This window comes from Nerophis lumbriciformis, linkage group LG16, assembly GCF_033978685.3.
Source record: "Nerophis lumbriciformis linkage group LG16, RoL_Nlum_v2.1, whole genome shotgun sequence".
Classification (NCBI taxonomy): domain Eukaryota; kingdom Metazoa; phylum Chordata; class Actinopteri; order Syngnathiformes; family Syngnathidae; genus Nerophis; species Nerophis lumbriciformis.
In genome coordinates, this window is record NC_084563.2 from 13,004,599 (window position 1) to 13,031,640 (window position 27,042).

General features: G+C 40.0%; 2 protein-coding genes across 2 annotated transcripts in view; both read right to left on the bottom strand.

The window, feature by feature from the left end:
- Nucleotides 1-1,898, bottom strand: part of LOC133616999 (probable carboxypeptidase X1) — a 32,008-nt gene extending 30,110 nt beyond the window's left edge. The window contains exon 1 of the mRNA XM_061976637.1: nucleotides 1,510-1,898. Within this exon, the coding sequence (XP_061832621.1) occupies nucleotides 1,510-1,747 (238 nt within the window). The 5' untranslated portion in view covers nucleotides 1,748-1,898. The remainder of the gene's footprint in view (nucleotides 1-1,509) is intronic.
- A 236-nt stretch (nucleotides 1,899-2,134) lies between these two features.
- On the bottom strand, nucleotides 2,135-24,969 carry smu1a (SMU1 DNA replication regulator and spliceosomal factor a). Its single transcript, XM_061976635.1, has 12 exons — nucleotides 24,825-24,969; nucleotides 20,119-20,329; nucleotides 18,108-18,260; nucleotides 17,869-17,979; nucleotides 15,829-15,957; nucleotides 15,625-15,744; nucleotides 12,291-12,407; nucleotides 12,077-12,204; nucleotides 7,501-7,627; nucleotides 7,252-7,419; nucleotides 2,716-2,868; nucleotides 2,135-2,648 (listed from the first exon to the last, which is right to left on the bottom strand). Exons 1-12 carry the CDS (start codon nucleotides 24,848-24,850, stop codon nucleotides 2,550-2,552), a joined length of 1,542 nt encoding a protein of 513 aa, XP_061832619.1. The 5' UTR covers nucleotides 24,851-24,969; the 3' UTR covers nucleotides 2,135-2,549.
- Nucleotides 24,970-27,042: the final 2,073 nt, after the last annotated feature.

Below are 27,042 nucleotides of genomic sequence, written 5' to 3' on the forward strand. Positions count from 1 at the left end.
GAAGCATTTAAGTCCCATCTTAAAACTAATTTGTATACTCTAGCCTTTAAATAGACACCCTTTTTTAGACCAGTTGATCTGCCGTTTCTTTTCTTTTCTCCTCTGCTCCCCCTATCCCTTGTGGAGGGAGGGGGGGCACAGGTCCGGTGGCCATGAATGAAGTGCTAGCTGTCCAGAGTCGGGACCCGGGGTGGACCGCTCGCCTGTGCATCGGCTGGGAACCTCTCTGCGCTGCTGACTCGTCTCCGCTCGGGATGGTGTCCTGCTGGCCCCACTATGGACTGGACTCTTACTATTATGTTGGATCCACTATGGACTGGACTCTCACAATATTATGTCAGACCCACTCGACATCCATTGCATTCGGTCTCCCCTAGAGGGGGTGGGGGGTTACCCACATATGCGGTCCTCTCCAAGGTTTCTCATAGTCATTCACATCGACGTCTCACTGGGGTGAGTTTTTCCTTGCCCTTATGTGGGCTCTGTACCGAGGATGTCGTTGTGGCTTGTGCAGCCCTTTGAGACACTTGTGATTTAGGGCTATATAAATAAACATTGATTGATTGATTGATATATACACACACACACATTCATATATATAAACATACATACACAAATATACAGACATATATTCATACACACGTATATACACACACACACACACACACACATATATATATATATAAATAAGTGTGTATGTATATATATACACATATACATATATGTATATATATATATACACACACCCACATTTAGTATCTGTAAATAGAAAAATGGCAAGCTGTGTTTTTTGTTTGTTTTTTACTGTAAAGTCTATGGTTGTTGTTTTTAAATGGTATTACTGGTACTGTAAGCACAAAAACGATACCACTATTTTTTTTTGCGATTTTTACCGTATAATCTATTGACATTTTTACATTGTACACAATATGATGAATAACTTGCTTCAAAATCATAATTCAAGCAGACATTTAAGAATGTATTTTTATTTAAACAAAACTATTTTTTTGGAACGTATGACAATATGATATTTGTTGCTTTATTAGATAACATTTACGCATATTTTTTTTTTACAGTCAAAATGGAGATATATAAAAAAATGACTATTGAAGCATATTTTGTGCAGGCCATATAAAATGATGAAGTGTGACATATGTGCTTTATGTGATCGTTTTCCTTAGCAGTCTGATATAATGATGATATACAACCTCGAAGTTATTTATTTTGTTTACAAATCAACATCATCATGTTTGACAGGAGGGAGGAGACTTTGTTGAAAATAAACCTGCCAGCAACAGGTTCGGTTCGCAGATAAGGTTACCAAGGTAACTGACTCAAGAGTTTGATCTACTCAGAACCCTGAATGTCCCTCATCTCAGGCTTTTCACAATAAGAGTGTTTACTTTAACCTGCTTTCTGGACTAAATAATAAAAACACATCCATGTGCTTTTGGACTTTTACACAAAAATAAATACATTTATTTTTACAAATAAAATACATAAACTTACCTAATAGCAAAATACCTTTTCCCTCGCTTGGAGCATCCTCGGAGTGAGGCGGTGAACTTTCTGCAGAGCTTCTTGGAGCTTCGCCGGGGAGCGCTGTGCTCCTGCCCGCATTTGTGAAGCCCCCGTCCGGCCGTGCGTTCGTGTTGGCGGTGACCCAGCTGGAGAGGAGCAACAAAGCAGCAGTAAACAGAAATAGAAGCCTCGCTAATTGAACAGTGGGTCCAGTGCACGCTGCCATGCTGACTTCTTACACACCGCAGCACTTGTTACCGCGCAACTCTGTCAAGCTAGCGACAGCGCGCAGCCACTTCCGGTCTGAGTTAAATAAATAAAAAAGCAGGTTTGTAACAGGATAAAACAGCAGCAGTTTAAACACCGGACGAGGGGAAACAGACGGTGCGTCCCATTATATAATCATTGCACTTTATATCGGCAGGTTTTCTTTTATGTATTTGGTTGATAAGCACGTGTTAACTCAAAATACAAGGGTACCACATTTTGTTGTGAAAGGAAATACACCGGAAGTGCTTTTTTTTTGCGCAGTGAACTCTTCGTAGGATAGATGCATTCAGTTAGTCCTCTATAATACATTTGCAAATATTGATCTCAATTTTAAGACGCTTACTTGGTGGTTAAGCAGTTTTAATCACACATGCGATAAAAAAAAGACACTTCAGGGGAGTCAACTTCCTGTCAGTCACTGACATTTTGATGGTCCATTGTTAATAAAAAACATAATGAGGGATGTTGGTGCTAAATAAACCCACTGTTGGAAATGCATCTTTCATTTCTATGTTGCTGTGACGGACCAGGTATTCTTGGGGGATGGGGGGAAAAAAAAAAGTCCTAAAAAATATTTACAAAAAGTGGAATCTTGGAAGTCCCGGGTTGACGTCTGACTGTAACATGAATGAGAAGAAGAGCAGAAGAGGAAGATGACACCTGCTGAACTCTCTCTCTACTCCGTCAAGGTGAGGCAAAAGTTGTCTTCTCTGTTTCCCAGGGTGTTGTCGTCACATGAAGAAGTGGGTCACCAGGTCTCACGGCTTCCACAGCTTCAGCAGGCCGTCCTCGCTGTAGGTGCTGATGAGGTTCTGGTGGGGGTGGTGGGCGATGCCGATCACGTCCTTCTCGTGCACCTGCGGGGGAAGGAATCCAATTTTCTGGGTAAATTCCCGCCAGGCTTCAAGCGGCGGCTCGTCTTACCGTCAGCGTTCTCTCCAGCTTGCCGGTGACGGTGCTGAAGCAGTAGAGCACAAAGTCCTCGCCCACGCAGTAGATCCACTCGCCGCGAGGAGACAGCGTGCAGCACACAAAGTCGCCGCCTTCCCTCTTGCCAGAGCTGAAGCTCCTCACGATCTGCAAGCACATGTTTTCAAAGAATGGCAGAATTTCAGGGCGACGTTCCAGCACCTTTTAGATCCCGTTCAAAGAGTTTGTTGCACCTTCTTGTGGGGAATTTCTACACGGATATCAAAGTACAAATATTCACAATGTTTATTTTTACTTTATCACATGTCAAACTCAAGGCCTTGGGGGCCAGATCTGGCACGCCACTCTATCAAAGTGGGCCGCCACATTCTTTTCAGTGCTTCTCCACATCTGCCACATCATTTTATGTGCGTCTACCACAAAGTTCGACGTCGTCCGCAAGATGACTATGTGGTCGCCATTGGTCCGCCACATTTTCAGTGGTCCGCCAGATCATTTATTGTTGTTCACATTATTTTATGTGCGTCTGCCACAACATTTTACGTGGCGTGCCACATCATTTTATGTGGTCTGCCTAATTACTTTATGCGGCCCAGCACAATATTTTATGTGATGTGCCGCATCATTTTATGTGGTCTGCCTAATTACTTTATGCCACCCACCACAATATTCTATGTGATGTGCCGCATCATTTTATGTGGTCTGCCTAATTACTTTAAGCGGCCCACCACAATATTTTATGTGGTCTGCCTAATTACTTTATGCGGCCCACCACAATATTTTATGAGCCGCATCATTTTATGTGGTCTGCCTAATTACTTTATGCGGCCCACCACAATATTCTATGTGATGTGCCGCATCATTTTATGTGGTCTGCCTAATTACTTTACGCGGCCCACCACAATATTTTATGTGGTCTGCCTAATTACTTTATGCGGCCCACCACAATATTTTATGAGCCGCATCATTTTATGTGGTCTGCCTAATTACTTTATGCGGCACACCACAATATTCTATGTGATGTGCCGCATCATTTTATGTGGTCTGCCTAATTACTTTACGCGGCCCACTACAATATTTTATGTGATGTACAGAACATAAAAGTCTATTTAATTTTTTTTATTTCATTTAAAAACATTTTGTATTTATTTATTTTTTCTCAAGTCGTTTAGTCAAGTTCAGCCATAAACAACAATAACAAACATGTATTGTTTTTGTTTGTTTTTTACAAATATTTGGAAGGACTATTGATCAAATGACATCTCGGTTTTTAAATGACTATAAATTAGCATAATTTGCATAGTAATTTGACTAATTGAAGCCTGGGACATTGACTGATCAAAAAGCCTTCAAAACAAGTCAAAATGTAAAAATACATGTTTGATATTTCTGTTTAGGACTGAAGTTTATTGAGAAAATGTATATATACATATGTATGTATGTATGTACGTATATGTATATTTTTACGTATGTATGTATATATATATATATATATATATATATATATATATATTACACACATATGTACATACATGATAGGTTGATTGGCAACACCTAATTGGCCCTAGTGTGTGAATGTGAGTGTGAATGTTGTCTGTCTATCTGTGTTGGCCCTGTGATGAGGTGGCGACTTGTCCAGGGTGTACGCCGTCTTCCGCCCGATTGTAGCTGAGATAGGCTCCAGCGCCCCCCGCAACTCCAAAAGGGAATAAGCGGTAGAAAATGGATGGATGGATGGATGTACCGCATCGTTTTCTGTGGTCTGCCTAATTAATTTATGCGCCCCACCACATTATTTTATGTGGCCCTGCACAAAATTTATGTTTTTAATAATAATAAATAATGAATTACATTTGTAACACACTTTACATTTGTTAAAATCTCAAAGTGCTACAAAGTATAAAAAATTTTTTAGAAAGTTAGAATATATAATAGAAAATTCAAATAGAAATAAAAATATGAAAAACACTAGAATAAAACATAGAAACAGATCAAATAGAAATAAAAACATGTGGTCCGCCACATCATTTAACTTTGCCCTTCACATTATATAGTATCATGTGTGTCCACCACATCATTTTATGTGGCCCGTTACGTCATGTTTTGTGGTCTGACACGTTATTCTATTGGGCCGCCACTTCATTAAGGTGGTCCACCACATTTCATCCGTCCCACCACATCATTTTGTGGCCTACGAAAGGATGGAAATAATAAAGCACTTTCTGGCTTTATGCGTTTGTTCTTTCTTTTTTCTAATGCCACATTTTCAGCGGTCCGCCACGTCATTTATTGTTGTTCACCACATTATTTTATTTAACGTAATCCGCCACATCATTTAACATGGTCCGCCACATCATTTAATGTGGCCCAACCACAAAATGTTATGTAGTCTGCCTAATTACTTTATCGCCACATCATTTGGTGGCCTGCGAAAGGGTGGAAATAATAAAGCTTTTTCAATTGTATAACACCATCCATTTTCTACCGCTTGTCCCTTTCACCGGAGCCTATCCCAGCTGCATTCGGGCAGAAGGCGAGGTACACCCTGGACAAGTGGCCACCTCATCACAGGGCCAACACAGACAGACAGACACTCACATTCACACACTAAGGCCAATTTAAATAATAATAATAATAATAATGGATTACATTTTATATCGCGCTTTTCTATTAGTAGATACTCAAAGCGCTCACAGAGAAGTGGGAACCCATCATTAATTCACACCTGGTGGTGGTAAGCTACATTTGTAGCCACAGCTGCCCTGGGTTAGACTGACCGAAGCGAGGCTGCCAGTTTGCGCCTACGACCCCTCCGACCACCACCCATCATTCATTCACCAGTGTGAGCGGCACCGGGGGCAAGGGTGAAGTGTCCTGCCCAAGGACACAACGGCAGCGATTTGGATGTCAAGAGGCGGGGAGCGAACCTGCAACCCTCAGGTTTCTGGCACGGCCGCTCTACCCACTACGCCATACCGCCCCCAATTTAGTGTTGCCAATCAACCTATCCCCAGGTGCATGTCTTTGGAGGTGGGAGGAATCCGCAGTCACCGGGAGAACATTCAAGCAGAAAGACCCCAGGCCCAGGGATCGAACCCAGGACCTTCATATTGTGAGGCACGTGCACTAACCGTGCTGCAGTAATGTAATTTACCATCTTTCCCACCAGGTGGAGCTATACTTTATGATGCATTATGTGCTATTTAATATGTTCGACATACTACCTGATGATGCAACAAGATGTTCCAAGCATTTGTTTTTGTTTTAATAATTTCAAAGCAAGTTATCCTTTGATCCGTTGGTGAAACATATAATAAGAAATTGTAACTTATGACAATTGTGTAACAAGGCTATATTACGTTTATACTGATACATTTTCACTGTTACAAGGGGCTGTTATGAGTTTGACTCTGATGATTTAAGAAAACACTAGTAGCTCCACCTGGTGGGAAAGATGGTAAAATACAATATGGCTGTCCAATAAAAACCTCTTATATTCTCTTCCATCTTATACCAATCTCTTTTTTGGTGCGAGTGAATCAATCCTTTAGCTCTCTCTTGTCCTCCAGTGATACTTGTAAGCGACATAGTTTTTGGAGACGAGGATTGCTGACTCAGAACGGCGGCTAGTTAGAATATTCCATTGCGTTGAGGATGTTCCTTAGAACAGTGTTTTTCAACCACTGTGCTGCGGCACAATTTGCCGTGAGATATTGTCTGGTGTGCCGTGGCAAATTATGCAACTTCACCTAATTGGTCCCAAAAATATTTTTTGCAAATCAATAATTATAATCTGCAAATAATGTGCAGTTGCTTAGTGTCTGTGCTGTGTAGAACTCGGCAGGGTAACCACGTAATACTCCATGTCAGTAGGTGGCAGCAAGTAGTTAATTGCTTTGTAAAAATCGGAATGTGTCGGGTGAGACGAGGATGGTTTGTTGTGATTCCAATATGCAGACCACAGCGGGCAGCGTGCAGGTAAAAAGGATGTCATGCTTAAACCAAAAATGAACGAAAGGGAAAGAAAAAGGCAATGGCTATGAAACCGAAAGTAAAACTGAACTGGCTACAAAGTAAACAAACAAAATGCTGGACGACAGCAAAAACTTACGGCGTTCACACAGTACATCCATACATGACATGACAATCAACAATGTCCACACAAACAAGGATAGCAACAACTTAAATAGCCTTGCTTGCTAACACAAAGCAGGTGCGCAAAATAGCGCTCAAAGGAAGACATGAAACTGCTACAGGAAAACACCAACAAAACAGGAAGGGCCACCAAAATAACAGCGCAAGACAAGAACTAAAGCACTACACACAGGAAAACCCCAGCAAACTCAGAATAAGGCACGACGACCTGGTGGAGTTTCATTTTTTAACGTTTTCTGCTGGTGGTGTGCCTCCGTATTTTTTAATGAAAAAAATGTGCCTTGCCTCAAAAAAGGTTGAAAAACACTGCCCTAGAATGTGTCATCAACATACATTATCAAGGTATGAGGATAGTATTAAAAGCTCTATGGTCACCTGTCCCTGCATGTTCATGATGACCACCGTGTTGGAGCGGTTGCACACCACAAAGTGCTCGGGGTTCTTGGGCAGCAGGTGGACGTTGTTGACAGTGATGTCAGTGCCTGCGGACGAGCCGAGGGGTTTGAAGGTGCTGCTGCACTCGGTGGTCTTCAGGTTCCACACCTGGCGGGCGAGAGAACGCGACGGCGGCGTCACATTAAAAGTGCTTTTAAAAAGAATTGAAGGGCGGGAAAAAGAAGAGACCTTGACGGTGCCATCAGAGGAGGCGCTGAGGATGTGGTGACCGTCGGGGGTGAACGTGGCCTCGTTGACAAATGAGGAGTGACCGCGGAACTCCTTCAGCAACTTGCCCGACTTCAGCCCGTGGATCCTGACAGAAAGACACCATCGTGAACGAAAACTTCCCGTAAAGTCACATTGGTTTTGAGAAAAAAGCTTTGTCAGATGTTGACGGTTGAGTTTATTTTGAAACATGCTTTACAAAGTACATCACACGTTTACATTGGGCCAAATTCAACATGTCCAGTAAGGAGCAGAAGGAAGCAAAGTCTATTTAATTCTACTCCTTCTATCTATACAAATTTGTTTACCTCACACAGGAGCCTACACGATCTACAAGTAACTGTCAATTCAGAGCTTGTGAAAGTGGATTCCTGGTTCAAATGCAATAAGCTCTCACTTAATGTAAATAAAACAAATTTTATTCTATTTCGTTCTAATAAAAACCGGACAAATACTGAGCACTGCCATATCAACATCAATGGGCAGGAAATACAGAGAGTGTACTCCACTAAATTCCTGGGGGTCATCATTGACGAATACCTCAATTTCAAATGTCACATTAGCCATCTGTTAAACAAATTATCCAAATATGTTGGCCTGTTCTTTCACCTTCGTCATTATCTTCCTCTTTATGCTCTACTCACCCTATTCAAAACTCTCTTTGAACCACATCTAAACTACTGTAATGTCATCTGGTGTAACACCTTCCCTACCTACCTTCACAAATTAGAATCCATGCAAAAGAAAATCATACGGGCCCTGTCATGGTCCAAGTTTAATGCCCCCACTCGACATCTATTCCATAATTATCATCTCTTAAGACTGACAGAGTTCAATATTTATCAAAATGCTTGTTTAACCTATCAAGTCATTTACAGGCTGAATCTTAGGCTCTGTAGCTTGGTTCCTATCTATCATCCCCAGCATGCCCACAACACTCGTAACTTAGATCTGATATCAGGTAATCATCGTTTACTGGATTGTACCGCTCGAAGTGTTGTATGCAGGGGGCCAAAGATTTGGAACCGGCTTAATGAGAGCCTCAAGATGCTGTATCCATTCTCCAACTTCAAAAAGAAACTGAAAACTTACCTATTAACCACCTATATTTAATGCCTCATGTGGGGTAGACTACTGTTGGGTTTTGCATGGTTGAATGAATGTATGTATGTATGTGTATGCTTGCTTTAGTACTATTATCTTGTGTTAATCATAAAGCGTTGTTTTTTTTGTTTTTTGTTGTTGTGCTTGCTACCATGTTTCATCATTCCATGTATATACTGTCCTCTGGACCCCCTGTCAAAAGCTTCTTCTAGTTTATTTGGGGGACCCTTTCACGTACCAACATCTTTAAATGATGATATTCACTACTGTTGTAATTGTTATATGGTATTGTGAATAAACTAAACTAAACTAAACTAAACTAAACTATCTCAGCAATTACTGATAGTGTGATTACTTCTTGTATTTCATTCAAACCCCGGCCGAGTCATAACAAAGACTATAAAAATGGGACCCATTACCTCCCTGCTTGGCACTCAGCATCAAGGGTTGGAATTGGGGGTTAAATCAACAAAAATTATTCCCAGGCGCAGCCACCGCTGCTCACTGCTCCCCTCACCTCCCAGGGGGTGACCAAGGGTGATGGGTCAAATGCAGAGACTAATTTCACCACACCTAGTGTGTGTGTGTGTGACAATCATTGCTACTTTAACTTAACATGTATCCAATACTGTACGTTTGTTGAGGACCACAACCACTGCTCGGGATTATGGCTGCACGTCAATACAGTAGCTGATCAACAACGTGGTCGTGGTGCTCTTTTAATGGAACGAATGTTGTCATGAATAAAATCATACTTTGTCGCGGTTGTGTCCATTCAAAAGCCCCGAAAGATAATTGCTAATTTAGCATGGCGTCGAATGCCATCATCGTGACAGATTTAAAGACGTACTTCTAAAACGGCCGTACTGTTTAGGTTTATATTGCCTTGCCCAATATGGCGTCTAAATAACATTTGTGTTTTATTGTTTATGCCCATTTATTGTGTTTTGTTCTCTTTTTTTCGTTGTGGCTTGTGCAGCCCTTTGAGACACTTGTGATTAAGGGCTATATAAATAAACTTTAAATTGATTGATGAGTGATTGCTTTCAATTAATGGTGACGTAGCAAAGCAGTTTTTAATTGGCTTCACTGCGGCAGTAGATATCAAACATGTTTCTTTCCCCTTGGACCTATTAACCTATATTATTATTTTAACTTTTTTTTTTTTTTTTTTTTTTTTTTAAAGGTTTTGTTTTCAATTATGTGGAATATAAACACCATTGAACATATTTGACTGGATTGAATTGTAATCGTCAATGTCATCTTTTGGTTTATTTTTCATATGTGACTATTTATAGTGAAAACAAACTTTTACATAACTTGTACAATATTAATTGTACATTATCTGAGGAGGTTAAACTGGTCACAATTTACAAGGCCTTCACACATTATTTTTTAAATGTGGCTTAGTAACGGCTACAGCTGCCAGCACTAAAAGATGAGCCTGTTTTGATGCTAAGATACATGTTATGGTTATTTTATTTTTTATCATATTGTGTATGTATTGTGTGCTTTTATTCTTGTTCTCTCTATTTCTTTTCTTTTTCTTTTAAATTGTAATTTGAATGCCTTTTTTACGTCATGGCCGGGGACTACAGATGAAAACTAGCCTTCTGGCTAATTCTGGCTTTTTTTTAAACATGTGTAGTCATGTGTTTTATGAAATTGCATTGTCCACTTTGGAATAAACTAATCAAATCTCATTTCTTAATATCTAATTATAAACATGCTTGAACTGCATTTTTTTTGGTTGTGTCTCCTACGCACAGACATAGCCAAATCTACTTCTGGTCACAAGAGCAATACAGTACACCCTCGTTTATTGCTGTTAAATGGTTCCGGGCCTGGCTGTGGTAAAACACTTTCTTGTGAAGTAGGAATGATTCATTATGAAATGAATATTTTTATAGCTAGTGTAAGAAAACATGTTTTTTTTAATTTATTGTTAAAATGAAGAAGGTCATGAAAGACATGAAATAACACCCACATAGTAGGGCTGGGCGATATATCGATATACCGGTACTCGATATATCGCGGGTTTGTCTCTGTGCGATATAGAAAATGACTATATCGTGATATTCAAGTATACGTTCTCACACAGTTGCTTTTAGCTGTGGGCATTACACTACAGGCTCTTCTCACTCTTTCTTGTCTCTCCTTCTCACAGACAGCAAGCGCACCTTCTTACATACGTCACATACGTATACGCCTTCGCGGAGCAGAGAGGTAGCAGCATGGGTAACGTTAGCTGTGGTGCGAGTGGTAATACGAGAGAAAGAAGGTGCGAATCTGGTAACAAATGAAGGAAGAATTAATTCCCAACAAAAACAGCAGGGGGTCCATCGTCTGGCGGTGGTTTGGCTTCAAGTGGGAATAGGTCGAACAGACAAGCGTAATTTGTCAAGTGTGAGGCAAAAGCGTTGCTACAAAAAGTAGCATTACTGCTAATATGTAGCATCATTTGAAAAGTCACCCGCTAGAGAATGAAGAGTGCTTACTCCGCATGTCAACATCTCCGTTCGGTGCCACACCAACAAAATGCCGAGGCAACCATCTCTACATCAACACCGTATGAAAAAAATAGTCCACAACACAAGGTGATAACGATTTGATTTCCCATTATGCAGCTCATTTTTATTTGACCGTTATTGACATATCTTGTGTGACATCATGCACAAAAGTGCACTTTATTTGGTTTTAACTATTGTAGTGGCGTTCTGTACAAAAAGTGCAGTTTAATTTACTTTTGTTTTGATATGTCATCTTGGTGACATCATGCACTAAAGTGCACTCATAGCTTGTTTTAAAATGTCTCTGGCAATCTTGCACTTTGTTTTGAAATGACATGAATGTTTGTGCCACTGCTTAACTGTTTAATAAATACAGTTTTGGTCAATTGACTTAGTTGTGATTTCCTTCTCTGCATGAAAGTTTAAAATGAGCATATATTAATGCAGTATGAAGAAGAATGTTTTAATGTAGACACATGGAATCATCATACTGCTGTGATTACCGGTATATGCATCAAGTCTTCATTCAAGGCTAAGGCAAAATATCGAGATATATATCGTGTATCGTGACATGGCTTAAAAATATCAAGATATTAAAAAAAGGCCATATCGCCCAGCCCTACCACATAGTCACCTTTACAAGCTGAAACTTCGAAGCACGATTGCAATACTCACAAGGCTGCAGTCAGCCCTCGACCATGGTTTGCCACGCACGTAATATTAAAGACTGAAGTGGGGCAGCACACAAAATCTTGTTCAGGCCCACAAAAATAATGAGATACAAATGGAATAGTAAAAGTTTATATAAAGTCTATTAAAGACTAAATGCTGATTAACAAAAATTACCAAACAGAGAATAGTCAATAAAGCAGAATGTGCTTTTATAGCAAGAAGATTGTGTTTTACTAGCTCCTTGCTTGTACCTGATGGTCTGGTCAAAAGAGGCACTGAGGATCTGGCTGCTGTCTTTACAAAAGGTGAGGCACGTGACTCCTTTGCTGTGCGCACGTTCGAACCTCCTCAGACACTGACCGCTCCCGATCTTCCACACCTGCGGACGCACAAGCGCAAAACAGGCCTCTGGATGAGCGGGGAAACAGAAAGTGGAAACTCTTGAAGGGGTGTGAGTTGGTCCACCTTGATCTTTCCATCCTGAGCCCCCGTGGCCAACATCTCCGTGTCCCGACTGAAGCACATGCACAACACTGCATCGTCCATCATCATCAAGTTGTCCTGAGCCTGGTACTTGAGATCCTTAAAGAGAGAGAACACATCCTGTTAGGCCATGTACACACAAACACAGATTATTCCACCCCAACCGTGTATTACCTAGTTTGCAACACGCACAACTAAAATAAAGAAAAGAAAACTTCGACAAGAGGCTAACAAATCCTTGTTACCTTTTAAATGCTACTTGCCTTAGCGGAGAATAGAGGATTGTGAGCAAATTGCTGCAGAAACATTGACTGCATTGAATTTAATGCATGCAACACTTTTTAGGAGCGGCAGCTGCAATAGGCAATTATACAGAAAGCAATCTGGTTGGCTGAGAGATTGTCACTCCAACAGATTGCTGTGGTGCAGAAACGGTGAAAAATGCAACAAAATGTGGACTTGGAGAGCAGCAAAAGTAAAAACTACAATCTGCTACTCATTTAAATAATTTGGATGTTGCCTTCCCGTGTCCAAGGAGTTGTGGCCTGGGTTTGTAAACACTAAGAAAAAGAACCCCAAAAATTTGAGAAAAATTTTAATATCAATGTTATCACTGTAGTATTGATCATATAGTGATACTACCCTTAATATCGACAACAACAATTTATGGATCTATCTAAACCTCTTCTGACATACTGACTGTGACAATGTTGACACACCAACAGTTGTTATATTATCCTCTAACTTCAAATAATCTGTTAATATCTGTTTACCTTCTTCTGTAACATGCTCCCATCTACCGGTACACTTCTTTAAGTTTACTTAGCACCTATTTCTTGGTGTTGTTTAAAGCAAGGTTGAGTTAAGTTTATTTCGAACATGCATACAATTACAACATTTTCATTTACCGGTACATAGCAGTTGCTAACACTTTTGTTCACTTCCTGTTCTCAATTCATTCACAATATACTCCATAAGTAATACCATTAATAAATACATAAATAGTGAAGCAAATTGTATTTCTTATGGTGAGATAAATAAGACTGTCAATAAATTCAAAATGTTTTTCATGGTTCTTCTCTTTGTATTTTGTAAACACGGACTTTGAACAATTTCTTGAATTGGATCATATTAGTAAATTGTTTGATTTCTTTGCTTAATCTTTTCCATAATTTGATTCCACATATGTTGTATGTGCATACAAATGTTTTAATTAAACATTTTTCTCAAAAAATTAAATTTCTTCTCTTTTGTTGAGAAGAATTATTGTACTTTCTTGGGTAGCAGGTTACAGTTTACTTTGTGCAGAATTTTAGCAGTTTTTAATGGTCCTGAAATCTCTTCAGTAACCTTTATCGTTTTCATATCAATTCCATTACAATCGATTGAAGTCTCAGATTTGCATTTTTTTACGATTTTAATTATATACTCTTGTGTCACTTTCGTGAGGAACACTGAGTTGGGATTTCTATCTATGGTGTCATTGAAGTCCTCAGTTGAAACTGTCTGGAATCCTTTCCTGCAATTTTGGTTCAATATTTACAAAGTAATTATTGAAGCTTTCAACTACTTCCTTTATGTTGTCATTATTTACATTTCCGTCTGAAAAGTATTGGGGGTAATCCCTCTTAGTGCCATTTTTAAAAATGCTATCGAGGATGCCCTCTGTTGCTCTCATACTGTTTTTTGTTCCGGTCTAATAATTGACCATAATATTATTTTCTACATGTTCGCAGTATGTTAGCTGTTTTTTATACTTATTTTCTGCCTCTGTAGTTATTTGTGGTAAAATGTTTCTATATAATGTATTCTTCTTACTATAAACATGTTAAATTCTATTGTCATCCATGGTTGATTGTTTTTTCTCTGCTTTCTACTGAGTTGTTTCCATGGACAATGTTTGTCATTAAGTATTATGAATGTGTTTCAAAATTTAACATATGCTTCATCAACATAATTTTCATTGTACACATTGTCCATCTTAAGGCAATCATACTCAACTCTGTGCAGTCTTCAAAATGTATTTTTGTCTTCCATGTTCCTTTTCTTCTAGTTTCCATCATATATTGTGAAAACTGGCATATGATCACTAATGTTGGTTATAAGTAGACCACTTATAGTGTTATTATCAAAACCATTGGTAAAAATATTATCAATAAGTGCGGCACAGTGTCCTGTGCTTTGTGATTTTACGTTAGCTTAGCTATTAGCATGTCTGCTCCTGCCTTTCTCTTGGTATGTAACATGTTTAACCTTGTCATCTAATGATAAGAATACTTCCAAATGATACTTAAGATACGCAGAAATGCAGTTTATTTGCCATAATAGAGGTGATTATTAGCATGAGGGGCGGTTTTATACTGTGTATGGACACACAATTTTCAGCCAAAGAGGATCAGCATTAATCGGCAATAGCCAATCACATACTTTAAAAAAAAATACTAATACTGATCGGTGGACGATCGATCGCCACATCCCAAGTGCAAATGACCAAAAATGCGTTTATGTTGGCAGATCTGCGGCTTCTATGCGCATTTTGACCTATCGGAAGCATGAAAAAGCATGATACACAGCATTTTATATTCATTGATACAGTAAAATACAGGTAAAACTCAATTAGATTATCATGTAAAACTATTCATTTCAGCAATTCAACTTCAAATGTGAAACGAATATGTGATATAAACTCATTACATGCAAAGCCTTCATTTGATATCATTTTTATGATCAGGGCTTACAATTTTTGAAAACCCCAAATTTTCTGAGATTTTCAATTTGAGGTTTTCACAAAATGTAAACCATAATCATTAAAGTTATACCAAAAGAAAGGCCAGAAATATCTTAAGTTGCAAAGTATGAACCAGTCGTGTATTAGTTTACTTAAGTTAAGTTAAAAGAACCAATGATTGTCACACACACTAGGTGTGGCGAAATTATTCTCTGCATTTGCACTTGTAAAGCTAATTTTGGACTAAACAAACTTTTGCACGATATTCAAAATTTTGGAATTCTACCTGTATTAGACGATAGGTAAATATGGCATGTACATTATTTTTTTAAATCAGCGCTCACTCACTGGAGACATCATTAATGCTGTCTTTTTAAGTGCTCGCCTATTATACGTCGCACATCAGTGAGGCTTTTTAAAGGAAAACTTTTTCAAAGTAATTATTAGTCAATTAAATACCCAATTAAAAGGGATGTAACGATATATTGTTCGATACTGCCACGTCCCATCAAAATACCGCAATGTTAACAATACACTTCCATCCTTATACATCCATATTCATTCTTATTTGGTGACAGACCCTTTTACCTTTCTGATTTTGCCTGTGGTGAAGTTCCAAACCTCGATGAAGCCGTCCACAGAGCCTGTGACCAAGTACTGACCATCAGGGGAGAATCTGGAACATTCTACGTGGGATTTCTGTCCAAACTGTGTAAGAGGGAGAGAGCAGCCTTGAGAAATAACCTGACTGGTGTTACAGGACTTGGCACGAACCCAGCAGAAGTCACTCACCTTGATGTGTCTGCTGAGTTGGGTGGGGAAACGTTCTTCTTCTACGTCTTTGACGGCTGCTTTACCCCTGAACAAGTCGATGGTCATTCCAGGAGGAAGAAGACCCTGATGTTGCTGCCACTTGAGAGACTGATGGGGAGAATGAAAAACGAGGCCATCAAAAAAACTAGGCACATTCGAGTGGAATAAAATAACGGGAAAAAAATATTCTCTCAGAGAACTACAGTTGAACCACTGAAGTCAAACCCCAAGTTGTACAATTTGGAGTTGGGCCAAAATCTTCAAGAAAAACACACTAAAGTCACACAAAACTTAAGTGAAGTGAAGTGAAGTGAATTACATTTATATAGCGCTTTTTCTCAAGTGACTCAAAGCGCTTTACATAGTGAAACCCAATATCTAAGTTACATTTAAACCAGTGTGGGTGGCACTGGGAGCAGTTGGGTAAAGTGTCTTGCCCAAGGACACAACGGAAGTGACTAGGATGGCGGAGGCGGGGATCGAACCTGCAACCCTCAAGTTGCTGGCACGGCCGCTCTACCAACCGAGCTATACCAAGAGTTGGAACCGCCATCATGCATCATATTAACAATTCTCCTTTCTTTTTAGACTATTAGCAGAATGTTCCCCTTTAAAGCAGATGTTTGTTTTCTCTGTGCGGCGTGCCTGCTCTTCATAGAAGGCGTGTACTGCGCTTCTTAGCTATGTTACTTTAACAGATTTGAAGAATCAGAAGTGGACGTTTGTGGAACTTTGCCTATCGTTCACAATCTTTATGAGAGACAAGAAGGCAAAAGGTTTTTGGTTTTGTATGCATTCTAACATGTAAAAATCGTCTCACCCTAGGTAGCTAGCAATGCAGCTAATGGGAGATATCAATTCTACCTCTAAATCACTTAAAATGCATTCAAAAATCATCAACAATGCTTCATTGACGTTCCGTAACCTGTATGATAACCAAACCGTAGCAACGTTGTTATTGCAAAAGCGAACACAGAGGAACTCTTTTTGTAGCATAGTAACACGCATGCTAATACCAAAGCATGCTTTGGTATTAGCGTAAAAGCTAGCTTCTACGTCAGCACAAAACGCGTTTCGGTTTGTAATATACAACACAATGCGATTGGACACCAATCTGTACTGACCGAAAAACATGAACAATCCTATTACAGTATCTGAAAAGTATTAGCCCACATGTCATGTTTTGTTTGTACACAGCAAGCACGACATTGCAAGTACAGTAGTTGTACTAACAAGCATGATGTGCTGGGTGTATCATGATTAATATTAAAAGTGTGACTCACTGGACAGTTGTGCGTTTGGTCCAGCTGGCCGGGGACATTTTTTTCCGGTTTATTTGGGTAAGCACTCCATTTATGTCGAAATTGCATGGCTTCAAATTCCACATTTTGCAGCTTCGAATTACGCCGACCTCACTTTCTCGGCTTCCGTCTGCTCTCAAGTCTCACTCTTCCTTTGTGCTCGCTTCTATAAGCGGCAGTTCCTCCTCAGTATTATCGAGCTTCAAAAAGGTTGTGAATCCTAATTTGTCCAAAAATAGTCGCCTTCGTACAGAGTCTGCCATGATTAGAACACACGTCTGTTTCCGGAAGTAGGAAAACACAGTTTTTGCCAGAAGTCGGAAGTGCGCTGCTATGGAAACGGAAATCAATGGACAGAAGAAGTCAGTCCTGGCAATGATTAAAATGACCAAAATACAGTAAATATTGAACATATTACATATTGTTATGAACTTGTCTATTACTACATTATATATAGACTTGCAGTGTGTATATAAAATGGTGGAGGGTTTTGAAGTTTTTTCAGAGGGACTTTAAAGGCTACAACGATGACTCCCATTAGCTGCATTTTCCAAGCATTTTTTTTATCATCTTTGAAATAAACTTTAAAAAAAGACGTGTGTTCTTTTCTCCGATGATTGTGAATGACGGGCAATTTTTTTTTTTTTTTTTTTAAAGTGCAGCTCCCCTTTAAAGGATTGTCCGTGTCCATTGCGTCCACAAATTGGTAATCTCTTACCTGGCCTAGCAGAGCCATAAGACGCGAAGGCGGCACCACGCTGACCTCTCCTGCCAAAGCATGCGCAATGGCTGCCCGTCGTTTCTCTTTACTGCTGCCATCAGGATATGCCTGGATGTCAGGAATCACCACAAAAAGTATATAAACAAACATTAATAACAAACACAAAACAATTCCTAGAGAGGAGGGAGAGCTCGCTACTACTGATGATGATATTGATGACAATACGACGTCCTTACCTCGCGGGGATCAAAGTAGGAGCGAGCCAGCAGGTTCTCCAGGTGAATGTACCTCTCAGGGTGCGTCTGTTTCAACATGATCATTGGGTCTGTTTGCCTGAGGAGAGAACGGGCTGCACCCAACTCTCTCAGCTCAATGAGCTCCAACACCACCTGAAAAACACACACAGACATGTATACCAATTATACACCAATAGAAGTGTACGCTATAGCCATAGCAACAGCATGGGGACTACTTTATGTGTACCGTATTTTCCGCACTATTAGCCGCACCTAAAAACCACAAATTTTCTCAAAAGCTGACAGTGCGGCTGATAACCCGGTGCGCTTTATATATGGATTAATATTAAGATTCATTTTCATAAAGTTTAGGTCTCGCAACTACGGTAAACAGCCGCTATCTTTTTTCCCCGTAGAAGAGGAAGCGCTTCTTCTTCTACGGTAAGCAACCGCCAAGGTAAGCACCAGCCCCCATAGAAGAGGAAGCGCTTCTTCTTCTACTGTAAGCAACCACCTGCCCTCATAGAAGAAGAAGCGCGCGGATATTACGTTTCATTTCCTTTGTGTGTTCCATGTTGATATACGACCCCATGCGCGCCCACATCACAGATGGTGTCAAAAAACAAGTGAAGCACACAAATACAACACTCGCCGTCATTCCGGGTGGATTAACCAAAGAACTCCAAACGCTCGATATTGGTGTCAACAGGGCATTTAAAGCACGACTGCGAACGGCGTGGGAACAATGGATGACCGAAGGCGAACACACCTTCACTAAGACAGGGAGACAGCGCCGGACGACATACGCCAACATCTGCCAGTGGATCGTAAATGCCTGGGCGGATATTTCGGTCACAACTGTGGTCCGAGCTTTCCGGAAGGCAATGACTTCGACGAGACGGAGCCGGCCATTTTGGATCCCGTATTCGCCCAACTTTTTAATTCGGACACCGAAGGAGAAGAATTCGAGGGATTTATGAATGAAGAATAACTTCAGAAAGTGAGCGTTATGTTTATTTTGTGTGTTGTGACATTAACGTTCGAGCAACATTAAGTTATTGATGTTATTGCTCTGCACTATTTTGAATTTTACTATGTTTGTGATTGCACATTACCGTACATTTTGGGAGTGAACAGAGTTGTTAGAACGCTGGTTTTTAATATATTATTAAAGTTTGACTGACCTATCTGACTGTTTTTTTGACATTCCCTTTAGCGCAGTTAGATGCGGCTTATAACACGGGGCGGCTTATAGGTGGACAAAGTTTTGAAATATGCCGTTCATTGAAGGCGCGGCTTATAACCCAGGGCGGCTTATGGTGCGGAAAATACGGTAGGTGCTATTAGGACTGCAGGTGGTTTTATGTCTGTGTAAATTATGAGCAAGAAAGCAGTAAACTACTAGCATATGTCTCCTTCTTCTGGTTTATTTTATTTATTATAATTATCGGGCCGATATTGGGAAATTTGACTTCAAACCAATAATCCGATAACATTAAAAAGTAGCTTAGAAACGGATACTTTTTTTTTATAAAAACAGTGATTCCCAATTTGTGGTACATGTATGAGCACTGGTAGGCGAGCTCCATCTCGTGGTATGCCAAAGATAGATAGATAGATAGTACTTTATTGATTCCTTCAGGAGAGTTCCCTCAGGAAAATTAAAATTCCATTTTCAAGTCTACATTTAAGAAATAATAGATTTAAATACGTTATAGCTAACGATGTTGAGAAGCAGGAAGTTATCAGTATCTGCTTAAAAAAATATATTGTGGATGCCTAATTACGGAGTTCTAAAGTACTCTGGAAACAACAAACTCTAAACATATTGTATTGCTTTTTGTGTTTTTTTGCTCACTTTTAGATGATCACATCTGGACCACCTCCCGTCACAAATTATTTACAGAGGGAAACACTGTATTCGATCTCAATACTGTTCGCCAAGTGTACAAAATATTGTAGCCCGTTCACAACACAGAATACAAATTGAATAAACATGTCCAAAGCTGACCTGTTCATAAAGGTCTATGAGGGTCTTATCAGGCAGCTTAAGGGACTGGATGGCTTGGAGAACAGTGTCCCAATGGCCGCTGTTGATATCTGCCACAAAGCTGTCGATGCTGTCCACGGTGTTTAGAGACACGGTGGTCTCCTCTTGGAGGGTCGCCAGTGACCTGTGCAGGTTGTTTTCCTTCAGGTATTGCATGATCAGTCGGATCACGCTGTGAAGAATACAAAGTTAAATTAGTGGAGGAGATTGAATCAAATCACGGCAACAAGAACAATAGGTTATCTAGCATAGTTTTGTGCCGGAAAATTATAATACATTTTAATCGTGTACAGTAAGTTAACGAATTTGACTCCGATAATATCCATTCTCTGAAGCTGTGCATGAGATGCGTTTCACATTTATTGCGCCATCGCAACCGGCCGCTGTTTTCAGAGTTCAACTGCATTTGCGTTGTTTTCAACACCGCTATACACCAATACTGATGATCCTAGTTTATCCAGAATATTGAAATGTTCTGTTTTAACAAGTACTAGCGCCACACAGCTATGCCAAAATTTGGCAAGTTTACACTCGACAAAACTCCCCTGCAAAACTACGGTGAGTTAATTGTTTATTGGAATCTCTATTATAAGTCATACATTTAACTGTGAGTCTGCCAAATATATTCGATTCGATCGATTCACACAATGATGTTTTTTTTGGACCCACTGAGTGCCTGGCCATTTGTGTTGTGACTCACAAGTCAAGTCCGAGCAGCCCATCCATCCATCCATTTTCTACCGCTTATTCCCTTTGGGGTCGCGGGGGGCGCTGTGTTCACTCAAATTTTCAGTCCCTTCCAATGTTAATTTAATGAATTTAATCAATTAAAAAATACTTATATCTGTGTACCCTCTTTTTTCAGTTTCTTTGTTCAGCAAGCTTTTCAACCGTTTTAAAACGGGGTGAATATTAAGAACGTTTTGCCATTTTTTAACAAGAAGGTCACACAAAGTCTTGAGCCCTATTGACTTTTATTAAAGAAGCTGGCCAGAATTTAGTGCATTTTCACTGGTTTAACAAATCTGTAACTTTAATAATATGTACCACAGGAGAATGATGCTTATACCACTGAAATGGTCTTTACATGACCTGTCTGGTAAAAATGGTTGAATGAAAATTAATCAATTTTTGAAATTATACACACATACCTACATAAGAGGTGGGCGGATGGATCTAAATCAGGGATGTCAAACGTACAGCCCGAGGGCCGGATCAGGCCCGCGGACAGGTGAAAGAATGAAAGAAACAGCTGTTCTAAATGTGTCCACCGGATGTCGCAATAGCAATTATTTTTATCATTGTAGATGATGCTACATATGTACAAAATAAACCACATGATATTAGTACATCAGTCGAGGAAAATGATCAAACTATATAAATAACATACTGCAATTTGATTTTGATATATTTTTTGTATCTGGATGGATTGAAAATTAACAACAATGAGTTGACTGATGAACATTATCACATAATTTATTCAGAAAACATAAATAACGACAAATAAAATATATATACTGTTAACCGCAACAGGTAATTGTAAAAACCCCCCCAAAAAACATGATTTGTACAATTTCAGAATGTGCTTGTTCTATTTTTAAACAAAGAAAACAATCTGAAGTTGTGTTTATTATGGGCCTGCTGCAATACAAGCAGCCCATATTATTATTGCTCATACTTCAAACGTTTTTATTATTCTTGTTTTGCACGTTTCTCTTACGTCTACTACGAGACAAATCGGCCAACGAACACACACACACACGTTATACGCTATTCACAAAAAAAAAAAGGGCAATTGAACGGGTACGCACATTTTGTCTAATACGAGACGAACCCCCACATATGTTACACCGTCGGAAAGGTCTCGTTCGCGCCGATGGGCGTATTTTAAGTTGGGAACATTTTGTGTTAGCATGGCGACGCTATTCACGAATAACCAAAAAAATGGGCCAATTGAATGGGTACATACGCATGCTAGCTCTGTAGCTCATTTTGTACAGTTAAAGTTCCAATGATTGTTACACACACACTAGGTGTGGTGAAATGTGTCCTCTGCATTTGACCCATCCCCTTGCTCACCTCCTGGGAGGTGAGGGGAGCAGTGGGCAGCAGCGGTGGCAGCGCTCGATAACCATTTGGTGATTTAACCCCCAATTCCAACCCTTGATGCTGAGTGCCAAGCAGGGAGGTAATGGGTCCCATTTTTATAATCTTTGGTATGACTCGGCCGGGGTTTGAACTCACAACCTACCGATCTCAGGGCGGACACTCTAACCACAAGGCCACTGAGCCACCTAAAACTGACGGATTCGGACACTCGGCACCATCTAGTAAATACGGCGGCTTCTTGCGACCCCCCCGGCCAGAGGTCCAGGGCACAGATAGCAGGCCCATCAAAATTTACGGGGGAATTTTCTAGTTTTTAAGTCACCGTGCCGTGATTTTACCAGTCCGGCGCACTTGGGAGTAGATTTTTCTCCATGTGGCCCCCCATCTAAAACGAGTTTGACACCCCTGATGTAAATACTTATATCTGTTTGTAACAAGAATGATAATGTCAGTGTGTTGTTTAAATATATTGCAAATATTTGCATAAGGTTCACACACTGAAAGACACAGAAAGGTTTTGGTGGACAAATTCAGATTCTCTTGAGTAATAAACCACGTTTCTCTTACGTCTACTACGAGACGAACCGGCCAACGAACCCCCACATATGTTATACCGTCGGAAGGGTGTTGTCCACGCCGATGGCGGGAATCTAAATTGGGAACATTTGGTGTTACCCTGGCAACGCTATTCACGAACAAAAAAAAATATGGGCAATTGAATGGGTACGCACTTTTTGTCTAATACGGGACAAACCGGCCAACGAACCCTGACATATGTTATACCGTCGGAAAGGTCTCGCTCGCGCCAAAGAGCGTGTTTTAAGTTGGGAACATTTAGCGTTACCATGGCCACGCTATTCACGAATAACCAAAAAAATGGGCCAATTGAATGGGTACATACGCAGGCTAGCTCTGTAGCTCATTTTGTACAGTTACACCTAAAACTGACGGATTCGGACACTCGGCACCATCTAATATTGTACCATATGTCCCGGCAAGAAATCTGCGTTCAAAGAACTCCGGCTTATTAGTGATTCCCAGAGCCCAAAAAAAGTCTGCGGGCTGTAGAGCGTTTTCTATTCGGGCTCCAGTACTATGGAATGCCCTCCCGGTAACAGTTAGAGATGCTACCTCAGTAGAAACATTTAAGTCCCATCTCAAAACTCATTTGTATACTCTAGCCTTTGAATAGCCCCCCTTTTTTAGACCAGTTGATCTGCCGTTTCTTTTCTTTTCTCCTCTGCTCCCCACTATCCCTTGTGGAAGGGGAGACACACAGATCCGGTGGCCATGGATGGGGTGCTGGCTGTCCGGGGTCTGGACCCGGGGTGGACCGCTCGCCTGTATATCGGTTGGGAACATCTCTGCGCTGCTGACCCGTCTCCGGTCGGGATGGTTTCCTGCTGACCCCACTGTGGACTGGACTCTTACTGTTATGCTGGATCCACTATGGACTGTACTCTCTCAATATTATGTTAGACCCACTCGACATCCATTGCATTCGGTCTCCCTAGAGGGGGGGGGGGGGGGGGGTTACCCACATATGCGGTCCTCTCCAAGGTTTCTCATAGTCATTCACATCGACGTCCCACTGGGGTGAGTTTTTCCTTGCCCTTATGTGGGCTCTGTACCGAGGATGTCGTTGTGGCTTGTGCAGCCCTTTGAGACACTTGTGATTTAGGGCTATATGAATAAACATTGATTGATTGATTAATAAATACGGTGGTTTCCGGCGACCCCCCCGGCCAGAGGCCCAGGGCACAGATAGCAAGCCCATCAAAATTTACGGGGGAATTTTCTAGTTTTTAAGTCACCGTGCCGTGATTTTACCAGTCCGGCGCACTTGGGAGTAGATTTTTCTCCATGTGGCCCTGATCTAAAACGAGTTTGACACCCCTGATGTAAATACAATACTAATGTTATATCTGTTTGTAACAAGAATGATCAGGTCAGTGTGTTGTTTAAATATCCATCAATTTTCTACCGCTTGTCCCTTTTGGGGTGGCGAGGGGTGCTGGAGCCTATCTCGGCTACATTCGGGCGGAAGGCGGTGTACACTCTGGACAAGTCGCCACCTCATATGGTAAATATTTGCATAAGGTTCACACACTCAAAGACACAGAAGGGTTTTGGTGGCCAAATTCAAAATGATTACTTCCCTTGAAAACTGTTCGAGTACCATGAATATTGGCTATCCTGTAATTTATTTACATGTAACCAATAAATGTTATCGACGCTTACTTCTACTGTACATTTACTAGCTGGCGTAGTGGCCTAATGACACTAAAATGCAGTATAATTACCGGCACGTTGTAACAATGATCCACTGAAAAGCTTTCGAACACATGTTATTTTAAAGTACATGATATAAATTAATCTTAATAACTCGCCAAATAAGCAAAATGAACTGGCGTGTTATAGCGTGTTAGCTTAGCCTGCAATGCTAAGTATAGCATACATTCCACAAACCTTCAGATAGTTTGAATTAAAAGACGCAAACAACGGGGGTTTATTACTTCAATGACTTTAGATATGATATCAAAACTTTGTCTACTCACTCGGCGGATTCAATCTCCAGAGACATGACGATTTCAACAATAACAACCGCGACACGACAGGGCTAAGCTAGCAGCTAAACGAGCACTGGCGCTAACCCGGAAATATATTGACAACTTAATCCGGAAGTGCACCGACAACTTCCGGCTGTATGAAAAATAAAATATAACGCTAAAACCCCCGGAAACGAATAAAGCAGAGGGAATGTTATCAATTTATTTATGTCAATGGTATGATGAATTCTTTTGAATGTGTTTGTTTACAAATCAAATTAGCAGATAATTCCTCCGAAAGCCAGGCCCGTTTGATCGTTTCAGGACCATCAATAAAACTAAAAATAAGTTTTTTTTTTATATATATAAAGCAGGGGGGGTTATTTACATTCATCACACTTATGGTTTTCTACACCAAAATTCATCTATTTATTATTCAACTTATTGTGTGAATGCTCCAAAGTATTCACACATATGGTTTTCTACACCAAAAATCATGTATTTATTATTCAACTTTTTTGGTGAATGCTCCAAAGTATTCACACATCTGGTTTTCTACACCAAAATTAATCTATTTATTATTCAACTTATTGTGTGAATGCTCCAAAGTTTTCACACATATGGTTTTTTACACCAAAATGCATGTATTTATTATTCAACTTATTGTGTGAATGCTCCAAAGCAGGGGCGCCGCTAGGGATTTTGGGCCCCATGAAAATAATCTTTACAGGGCCCCCAACACAGTGTCATTGTTTTTTCTGTATTATAATTTCATCATCATTAGGGGCCTCTCTGGGCCCCCCTCCATCATGGGCCCCTAGAATCCGTCTCCTTTACCCCCCTTTTTGGCGCCCCTGCTCCAAAGTATTCACACATATGGTTTTCTACACCAAAATTAATCTATTATTCAACGTATTGTGTGAATGCTCCAAAGTATTCACACATATGGTTTTCTACACCAAAAATCATGTATTTATTATTCAACTTATTTGGTGAATGCTCCAAAGTATTCACACATCTGGTTTTCTACACCAAAATTCATCTATTTATTATTGAACTTATTGTGTGTATGCTCCAAAGTATTCACACATATGGTTTTCTACACCAAAATTAATCTATTATTCAACGTATTGTGTGAATGCTCCAAAGTATTCACACATATGGTTTTCTACACCAAAATTCATGTATTTATTATTCAATTTATTGTGTGAATGCTCCAAAGTATTCACACATCTGGTTTTCTACACCAAAGTTCATCTATTTATTATTCAACTTATTGTGTGAATGCTCCAAAGTATTCACACATATGGTTTTCTACACCAAAATGCATCTATTTGTTATTGAACTTATTGTGTGAATGCTCCAAAGAATTCAGACACATGGTTTTCTACACCAAAATTCATCTATTTATTATTCAACTTATTGTGTGAAGAAGATGACAAATCAGCTGACTTTGAGCGCCCTTTGGATCGGCTGCCACTATTCCAATCAGCGCAGGTGCAAGCAATCAGCTGCTCCTATTGTGGCTGGCAGCAGATGGCGGCAGACTGATGCTGACAATACCTGTCAATTATCCACTTAACGGGTAAAATAACGAAAAGGTAAGCTGCAAAGACTTAAGTCAACATGACCATCATCTTTGTAGTAAGAGTTCCATGCAGCACTCACCATTGTTTCATGCTGCGATGCGCACCTTGAACTCTATTGTAAAAATGTGTGTTTCTACATTTGTTGTTTATTATATGTTATTTTATGCTTAAATCTACTATACTCACATTGGTTAAGGTTGTAGTTATGTTACCTTGATTTCAGCTATGGTGTCATTTTGATAATTGTTTTGTATATTGTAATATTTGAATGTAATAAATGAATGTGTTGTGGCAGTAGCGGATGTCACCAATGCGGCGGTTTGAGGAAACACCCGCTTGTTTTTACAAACACGTCTTTGATGAACTTGCAACATGAAAATGCTAAACAAGAAGTGCTTTAAGTTTATTTGCTTTGTAAATACATTGAGACTGTTGAGAATGTTCTTCACTCTGTCTCAAAGTTAACATGTGCTCAATGTTTCTTTACCATTATTGCTATGTGGTTGGTATTTTGTCCCTTACCATTGTTGGTATGTACATTCTTTCTACATTGTTGATACAAAATATTGTTACAGTGTAATAATTATTGTTACCTGTGGAAATGCCACCATGATACATTTGTATTATAATCCTTAAAC